We start from the raw sequence: 9,098 nt of genomic DNA, 5'->3' as shown, positions 1-9,098 counted from the left end.
AAAAACAACCAGGAGTCTGGTATCAGGGGGTAGCTGGGTTAGTCTGTACCTACAAAAACAACCAGGAGTCTGGGGGCACCTTCCAGACAAACAGATGGATGGGGGCAGAAGCTTCACTGTCACTACAGAATGCTGCCTCTGTCCCCTTCGCTCCCTGCAGCTGCAGAAGTGGGTTTTACCCACGACAGCTTCTGCCCCCATGAATCTGTTGGGCTGTGAGGTGCCCCCGGACTCCTCGTTCTTGTCTGGGCACCGTATCGCTCGGCTGGGGCCGCCCCCCGCGGGAACTGCTGGTTACTGGCCCTTTAAGAGCCGAGCCCTGCCCCGCCCTCTCGGCCTCGGCCCCCGCCGTTCGCCTCGCTCCTCTCAGCCAATCCCGGGTAATTGACGCTCCACCGGGCCAATCTTGAAGCCGGTTGCCTGGGCGCCCCCGTCCCCGTCGAGCCGCGATTGGCTGGATCGAAACAAAACGGGCCGCTGATTGGCTGAGGAGGCGGAGGTCCGTTTCAAACGCCGGAGCGGGAGCGAGCGGCCGCGGGAGCGCGGGCGGGGCCAAGTAGCGCTGCGATGGCCTCGCAGAACGCGGACCCCGCCGCCCGCCCCAGCGCCGCCCGCAAGGGGGCCGAGCCCGGCAGCAGCGCGGCCCGCGGCTCCGTGGGGAAGCGGTGAGCGGTGCGGTGCGGTCCGGGCGGGGACTGGGCTGGCGGGAGGGGTTGGGCGGGCGGGGGCGGACGGACTGGCGGGCGGGAGGGACCGGGCAGCTGCGGGCTGGGCGGACCGGCGGGCGGGCGGACCGGGGAGTTGCGGGCGGGAGGGGACCGGGGAGTTGCGGGCGGACCGGGCGGGAGGGACCGGGGAGTTGCGGGCGGACCGGGGAACTGCGGGCGGGAGGGACCGGGCGGGAGGGACCGGGGAGTTGCGGGCGGACCGGGGAGTTGCGGGCGGACCGGGGAGCTGCGGGCGGGAGGGGACCGGGGAGTTGCGGGCGGGAGGGGACCGGGGAGTTGCGGGCGGGAGGGGACCGGGGAGTTGCGGGCGGGAGGGGACCGGGGAGTTGCGGGCGGACCGGGGAGCTGCGGGCGGGAGGGGACCGGGGAGTTGCGGGCGGGAGGGGACCGGGGAGTTGCGGGCGGGAGGGACCGGGGAGCTGCGGGCTGGGCGGACCGGCGGGCGGGCGGACCGGGGAGTTGCGGGTGGACCGGGGAGCTGCGGGCGGGAGGGGACCGGGCGGGAGGGACCGGGGAGCTGCGGGCGGACCGGGCAGCTGCGGGCTGGGCGGACCGGCGGGCGGGCGGACCGGGGAGCTGCGGGCGGGAGGGGACCGGGCGGGAGGGACCGGGGAGCTGCGGGCGGACCGGGGAGCTGCGGGCGGGAGGGGACCGGGGAGTTGCGGGCGGACCGGGGAGCTGCGGGCGGGAGGGACCGGGGAGTTGCGGGCGGACCGGGGAGCTGCGGGCGGGAGGGGACCGGGCGGGAGGGACCGGGGAGTTGCGGGCGGACCGGGGAGCTGCGGGCCGCGCCCCCCTGACCCTGCCCCCTCTGTCCCGCAGGCTGCAGCAGGAGCTGATGGCGCTGATGGTGAGTCGGGCCGGGCCGGGCGCTGGGGCCGGGCTGGGCCGGGGGATGCTCCCTGGGGCCCGGGCCGGGGCGGGTCTCGGCCGGGGCCCGCGGGGCGGGGCGGGTTGGCCCCGGGCCCGCCCTGGGGGCTGCGGCGGGGGGTGGCCGGGCCGGGCGCTCGCTCCTAACCCGTGTCCCGTCCCCGCTCAGATGGCCGGCGACAAAGGGATCTCCGCCTTCCCCGAGTCGGACAATCTCTTCCGCTGGATCGGGACCATCGACGGTGCCGCTGGGACGGTGAGCGAGGGGCCGAGCTGGGCTGGGGGGACTGGCGAGCCCGCGGCTCTGGTGGGCAGGGGGGCACGGAGGGGCCTGGGTCTGCCAGGCTAATGCCTCCCTTCCTCCCTCCCCCAGGTGTACGAGGAGCTGAGGTATAAGCTCTCCCTGGAGTTCCCCGACGGGTATCCCTACAACGCCCCCACCGTCAAGTTCCTCACCCCCTGCTACCATCCCAACGTGGACACGCAGGGCAACATCTGCCTGGACATCCTCAAGGACAAGTGGTCGGCGCTCTACGACGTCCGGACGATCCTGCTGTCCATTCAGAGCCTGCTGGGAGGTGAGGCTGCCTGGGGATCGCCCCACGGTGTCCTGCGGCTCTGAGTTCCTGGGCTCCCCTTTCCCATCCCAGCCTCCTCCCGCTCCCCTTGCTTGCCCAAAGCATGTCCTTGCCTCCGAGTGTGCACAGTGATCAGCCCAGCACGCTGACCAGTATTGCTTCATCATTTCCTTGTGCTCCTCTATCTGCTGTCTCATCCGATACTGGGACCGTCACAGCAGTTCTCTGGGGCAGGGACGGAGCTTTTGTTAGGTTTGTACAAGGCCTGGTACGATTGCGGCTTTGTCCGGGCCTGGGGTTCCTAGGTGCTACCATGATACAACTAGAATGACTGCTACAGCGGACAGCGATCAGGCTGGGGTGTGAGCCGGGGAGGAAGGCATCATGGCGGGAAGCATGTGACCAGACGCTAAACAACCAGTGGGGCCAGTGGACAATGGAAGTGCCAAAGGAGCACTCAAGGAGATGAGGCCATTGCGGAGAAACTAAATGAATTCTTTGCATCAGTCTTCATGGCTGAGGATGTGAGGGAGATTCCCAAACCTGAGACATTCTTTTTAGGTGACAGATCTGAGGAACTGTCCCAGATCGAGGTGTCATTAGAGGAGGTTTTGGAACAAATTGATAAATTAAATAGTAATAAGTCACCAGGACCAGATGGTATCACCCAGGAGTTCTGAAGGAACTCAAATGTGAAATTGCAGAACTACTAACTGTAGTCTGTAACCTATCATTTAAATCAGCTGCTGTACCAGATGACTGGCAGATAGCTAATGTGACACCAATTTTTTAAAGGGTTCCTGAGGTGATCCCAGCAATTACAGGCCTGTAAGCCTGACTTCAGTACCGGGCAAACTGGTTGAAACTATAATAAAGAACAATATTGTCAGACACATAGATGAACCTAATTTGTTGAGGAAAAGTCAACATGGTTTTAGTAAAGGGAAATCATGCCTCATCAATCTACTAGAATTCTTTGAGGGGGTCAACAAGCATGTGGACCAAGGGGATCCACTGAATATAGTGTACTTAGGTGTTCAGAAAGCCTTTGACAAAGTCCCTCAAAGGGTCTTACGCAAAGTAAGCTGCCATGGGATAAGAGGGAAGGTCCTCTCATGGATCGGTAACTGTTTAAAAGACAGGAAACAAAGGGTAGGAATAAATGGTCAGTTTTCAGAATGGAGAGAGGTAAATGGTGGTGTCCCCTAGGGGTCTGTACTGGGCAAAGTCCTATTCAACATATTCATAAATGATCTGGAAAAAGGGGTAAACAGGTGGCAAAATTTGCAGATGATACAAAATTATTAAAGATAGTTAAAGCCCAGGCAGACTGCAAAGAGCTACAAAAGGATCTCTCAAAACTGGGTGATTGGGCAACAAAATGGCAGATGAAGTTTAATGTTGATAAATGCAAAGTAATGCACATTGGAAAACATAATCCCAACTATACATATAAAATGATGGGGTTTAAATTAGCGGTTACCACTCAAGAAAGATCTTGGAGTCATTGTGGATAGTTCTCTGAAAACATCCACTCAATGTGCCGTGGCAGTCAAAAAACAAACAGAATGCTGGGAATGATTAAGAAAGGGATAGATAATAGGACAGAAAATATCACGTTGCCTCTATAAATCCATGGTTCGCCCACATCTTGAATACTGTGTGCAGATGTGGTTGCCCCATCTTTTAAAGATGTATTGGAATTGGAAAAGGTTCAGAAAAGGGCAACAAAAATGATTAGGGGTGTGGAAGGGTTTCCATATGAGGAGAGATTAATAAGACTAGCATTTTTCAGCTTGGAAAAGAGACGGCTAAAGGGAGATCTGATTGAGGTCTATAAAATCATGACTGGTGTAGAGAAAGTAGACAACACAAGAACTAAGGGTCACCAAATGAAATTAATAGGTAGCAGGTTTAAAACAAATAAAAAGAAGTATTTCTTCACACAACCTGTGGAACTCCTTGCCAGAGGATGTTGTGAAGGCCAAGACTGTAACAGGGTTCAAAAAAGAACTAGATAAATTCACGGAGGGTAGGTCCATCAATGGCTATTAGCCAGGATGGGCAGGGATGGTGTCTCTAGCCTCTGTTTGCCAGAAGCTGGGAATAGGCGACAGGGGATGGATCACTTGGTGATTACCTGTTCTGTTCATTCCCTCTGGGACACCTGGCACTGGCCACTGTCAGAAGACAGCATGCTGGGCTAGATGGACCCTTGGTCTGACCCAGTAGGGCCGTTCTTATGGAGTGGGGTGAGCGTGTTGCTGTGTAAGAAACAGGAAGCCTACTCTGTCCTCACACTGACCCCCCCCCTCCCCTCGCATCTCCCAATCCTCAGAGCCGAACGTTGAGAGCCCCCTGAATACACATGCGGCCGAACTCTGGAAGAACCAAGCAGGTGAGTGTCTCCCGTTGAGGTCCGTTAGGCACCGTGGCTCTGGGTTACTCCTGGCTGAGCTGCCTACAGGCCCAGCGCAGGGTTACAGCTGCCCTCCAGTGCCTGGGCATGGAGAGGAGGACAGCTGCCTTCAGACCTGTTTGGGTAACAATCCCCCTCCCCAGGGACGGTACCTGATTGGGGGGCCTGGGACTTGGGCACTCACTTGGCCTGGCTTCGTTGCCGAGCTCTGGCCCAGTAGAGGAGGGTGTCTTCCTTCCTAGCCTGTCCCAGGGTGACTTCCTCTCGCCAGCTGCAGGAGCTGGAATAGCCTGAGTGGAGAGAGCCCAGGGTGAACCCCCTGTGCCCCTCTGCGAAGTCTGCCCCTCTCCAACAGCTCTCCCCTCCCTCCCCAGCCTTCAAGAAATACCTGCAGGAAACGTACGCAAAGCAGGCCAAGAGCCAGGAGACCTGATGCCTGTCCAAGCCGCAGCTCTTTGTCTGTCTGTCCCTATCTGCTCTCTGGAACTGTCCTCTGACTGCTCTGTACAGGACTCTGTATCATATGCTGGTTTTAAATTCATTCTGCAGGTGGAACCCACGGTTACTGTATAAATAAACTCTCGTTTTTTAACTTTGGTTTTGCACAGATCATGGTACTTGCATTGGGCTGGGTGGTGTCTTGGGCCGCGGTGACCCCTTCTGGCCGGGCTGCCATGCACAGCAAGAACCGAGCCCAGGGCACTTGGAGCCAAGAGGTCCTGGCCCTGCCTTGAGGCAGCTCTCGGCTGCTGATCTGCCACTGCCTGGGGCCAGTCACCCCAGCAGATGGGGATTCAAGCACAGATCTCTGTGACCTCCAGGCACCTCCATCACCACCACCACTGTGGGTGTGGAAATGGTTCCCTGGGGCAGGGGCACTTTGTAGGCTTTACAGGGAACGAACACAAGTGGGAGAACGATGTTTATTAATCCCCCAGCAGTCTCCTCTGCCACGACTCCCTCCAGTGCCGGGGGGGGGTGGGGGCTCTTTGCCACCCTTCCCTTGGCCTGCAGTGCTCCCCCACCTTGCCACCGCTATCCCACATGCTCCCTGAGCTGACTGCCCTGCTGGCAGGGGAGCCCTCAGCCAACCTGTTCCTACCCCAAGCTAGAGCACCTCTTCCTGCTTCTCCCAGCTGGGCACCATGTGCTCAAAGAAACTTGCCTTTCTGGGCTGCTGTGGCCAAGGGTCCCTGTTCTGGGTTTTCTCCTGGGGGGAGCAAAGTCCTGCCCCTTTGCATGGGGGCGCTAGTCATGACAATATGCAGCAGAGTGCAGGCCAGCCCTGACGCCTGCAGCACCCTGGGCCACCTGCCACCTCTGCAGCCTGTCTCTCGCTGCACGACCCCTCTGCCTCACAGGCCAAGCTGCTGCCTGGCCCGGCCTCTTCTGTGGCCTCCACAGTCCAGACAGGGACATTGACTCTGGTCTCCATCTCCAGCAGCATGGTCCCCACACGCTCAATCTGCTCCTCCAGGCTAGGGGCAGCACCCAGCTGCTCCGTGCTCCTGGCGCCCTTGCGGCTTGGCCTCCTCCATGGCTTGTGCCCTCCATCTGTTGCCTTCCCCGTGACGCCAGTGCTCAGCAGCGGCCCCCCCCGCCCCTGCAGGGGGAAGAGTTGGCAGAGATGATGGGCCCTGTGCAGGTCTTGGTGGAAGAGCTCCAGAGCTGACAGGGACAGCACCCACAGCCTCTCCAGCTCCTGCCGCTCCTCTGGGCTGGCCAGCGGCTGCCTCAGCCCGGCTAGGAGCACGTTCCGCAGCCCTGCAGGGAGACGTGCATCCAGTGTTACCAGCCCGGGGAGGGAAGCTAGCAGAGCACAGCCCTGGGTGGGCTCGAGTGGAAGGTAATGGCACAGCTGCCCTAGCAATGAGCCAGCTGGAATGAAATCGCCTGGTGACAGAGGGCCAAACTGAGCCGAGCGCCAGCCGTGGGCTTGTGCAGCAGGCTTGCCCAAGACATCTGCCTGGTGTATTCTCACCCAGGGGTGGGGTCCCGTGCACACCCTTGCAGGTGCAGAACTCTGTCCCCAGCGGCCAGGTCTAATGGGGCGAGGGGCAGTGGGGGGAGATTAAATATTAACTGTCCGAAGGGGTAGCACGCGCGCGCCGCCCCCCCCCACGCTCGCAGAGAGACGAGCCCTGGATCAATGCCCCACTGAGCTCGAGTAGCTCCCTTAGCTGGCAATGCGAGCGGGCTGTTACTCGCCGCGGGGACAAGGCACTGGCGAGGGATGCCAGCATTCGCTCTCAGAACTGCCCATTACTGCCGCGTGTCAGGCCTGGCTCTGGGCAGAAGACGCAGGACAGGAGGGAGGCGGACATGGGGAGCGGGCTCCCATGTGAATGCAGAGGAAAGCAGGAGCTGGCCGCGCGCGGGCAGGGTGGTCTATGCGCTGTAGCCCCAGGCCTGGGGAAGAGCAGGTGCCCAGCGCACAGCCCCTGTGCAGTGAGCACCCAGGGGCTGGACTGAAGGGCATTGGCTGTGGGGCAGCCCTAGGCAGGGCAGCACAGCGTCATCTCCCCCCCTCTCTAGCCCTGCTCCTGGCAATAACAGGCTGGGCTCAGTTCCTTACCCTTGCTGAGCTCATGCACCTCCTTGCTCCGCTCCTGCAGCTCCTCCCGCAGCCGGGGTGAGTCAGCCGTGCCTCCCAGCTGCAGCGCCAGCTGTCTGTGCCACACAATGACTTTGCTCAGGGAGGTGTGGGCAGCTGCACACTCCCCTCTCACCTCCCCCATGTTGTGGGAGTCAGGCACATGGGACATCTGCCAGGGCAGGGACCCTGCTGCTGGGTGTTCCCTCTCCAGCCTTGCTCCAGTGCCTGCTGGTGGATGGGGAAGCGGCACCAGCCAGTGCGTTGGGCTGCACAGCAGGCTGGTGCTGGGGCCTGCTGTCGAGGTGGGGTCCTCCACACCTGGGTGTAGCCGGTGGGCTGTGCCACAAAGGGCTCTCACACCCACTTGGGGCCTCGTGCAGGCTGGGGCCTGCTGCTGTCTGTGATGCAGGACCCCTCTTATCAGCTCCAGCTGTTCTCCCAGAGGCAGGCACCAAGTGGGAAGGCGGCCTGGGCCGAAGCTGTCAGTGGAGTGACCTCCCCCGGGCAGCAGTCTGGAGGAGCCGGACTCTCCCACACGCCAGCACCGCCTCCCTGCTCCAGTCCTGTCACCGCAATGCTATGCAGTTCTCTCGGTGGGAACGGGCCTTAGCCAGCACTGCCAGCCCTGCAAACTGGCTGTCGGAGCCCCTCGGCGTCCCGGTCCCGGGAGCAGCTCCCTCGCTCTCCTCTCCGCTGCTGGAGTCTCCGCTAGCCGGGCCGAGCCTGAGGCAGATTGTTAGGGGCGGGCTCTGGGGTCCCAGGGGAGCTGCGGCAGGTCTAGGCAGGCAGGCGATAGGCACCACTGGGCATGGCGCTGCCTCGCTATTTTCCGTGGGTGGGTTTAACCCATGAGGCCCGGGGGGGAGTCCTGACCTGTGGGGCTCCCAAAGTTGCATCTTCCTCCTAGCTGGGAATGTGTCTCCGGGTGCCATGGCCTGTGGTTGTGGCTCCGGGCTCCCCGGTTGTGGGATCCCACCTGCTGACGAGTCCGGGGGCAGATCTATGGGCAGTAGGGGATGATGACAGGCCCAGGGCCTGCCCCGGTCTGGCTGTCTCCCTCCCCACCCGAAATGATTAAGGGGCTGTTTGAAAGTGATCCTCTAGCATGACCCCCCCCAGGGGGGGGCAGTCCCCCGCTGGCGCTGCCTGGGCCACGGCCGTGGATATGGCCCTGCATCCCAGGGGTGGGGCCGGCAGCCTGAGCTGTGATGGCTCTGGTAACTGGAGCAGAAGCGGTTCCTGGAAGGGAGAGCAGAGGGGGCCCTGACATGGGGTCACCATGCAGCCTCTCTGCTACGCCAGGCTGGTGATGGCTGCCAAGGTCCCTGGCTTGGAGGGGCTCAGTGTGACTCAGCCCCCCCAGAATAAGAGCACCCCCATATTCCCAGCCCCTGAGGCCTGTGGGCCAGCCCTGCCCTGAGGTAAAGGGATTCCTCAGTGGTGCCCTGGTCCCGGTCCCAGGCCCTGCCCCTCCAGCTGACCCTGCAACCCCACAAGGGAGGGCCTGGGTTGCTGCTTGATTCCTGCACCACAGCCCCTGTGAGGTGCAGAGAGCTGCCAGCCAGCGAGCTCCTCCCCTGCGGAAAATCTGAGCTCACTGCTGGCCTGGTCCCCAGAGGCCATGTGGGAAAGGCAGCCCAGAGCCCCGAGTGCAGCCCCCTGGCCCCGCCCAGTCGGCATCAGCCCAGCTGAGACCCGTGCCTGCCTGGCACTATCCCAGGCTGTGAGCACGGGGGCAGGAGCTGCTCAGCCGTAGATGGCCCTGCTTGCTGAGTGGGGCGCCAGGGGCTGCTCTGAGCAGTTACCAAGTGCTGTGAGCAGGGCTGGACCGGCCACATGTGGTCATACCCACCCCAGGCCCTGGCAACGCTCCCCCCCTTCCCTGCCCCAACTCCTTCAGTGTCATG

The 9,098-nt window shown here is 61.7% G+C and overlaps 2 protein-coding genes across 2 annotated transcripts; one reads left to right on the top strand and one right to left on the bottom strand.

Moving 5' to 3' along the window:
- Nucleotides 1–530: 530 nt before the first annotated feature.
- UBE2C (ubiquitin conjugating enzyme E2 C) lies at nucleotides 531–5,192 on the top strand. The gene is made up of 6 exons (XM_054045805.1): nucleotides 531–665; nucleotides 1,551–1,578; nucleotides 1,768–1,854; nucleotides 1,972–2,176; nucleotides 4,515–4,574; nucleotides 4,970–5,192. The coding sequence occupies exons 1-6, from the start codon at nucleotides 568–570 to the stop codon at nucleotides 5,026–5,028; spliced, it is 537 nt and encodes a 178-aa protein (XP_053901780.1). The 5' UTR covers nucleotides 531–567; the 3' UTR covers nucleotides 5,029–5,192.
- An 83-nt stretch (nucleotides 5,193–5,275) lies between these two features.
- On the bottom strand, nucleotides 5,276–8,123 carry LOC128846688 (regulator of G-protein signaling 9-binding protein-like). The gene is made up of 3 exons (XM_054045933.1): nucleotides 8,065–8,123; nucleotides 7,171–7,754; nucleotides 5,276–6,359 (listed from the first exon to the last, which is right to left on the bottom strand). The coding sequence occupies exons 1-3, from the start codon at nucleotides 8,121–8,123 to the stop codon at nucleotides 5,848–5,850; spliced, it is 1,155 nt and encodes a 384-aa protein (XP_053901908.1). The 3' UTR covers nucleotides 5,276–5,847.
- Nucleotides 8,124–9,098: the final 975 nt, after the last annotated feature.

The sequence above is a fragment of the Malaclemys terrapin genome, chromosome 12 (genome assembly GCF_027887155.1).
Source record: "Malaclemys terrapin pileata isolate rMalTer1 chromosome 12, rMalTer1.hap1, whole genome shotgun sequence".
NCBI lineage: Eukaryota > Metazoa > Chordata > Testudines > Emydidae > Malaclemys > Malaclemys terrapin.
This window is presented reverse-complemented; position numbering and strand designations above follow the sequence as displayed.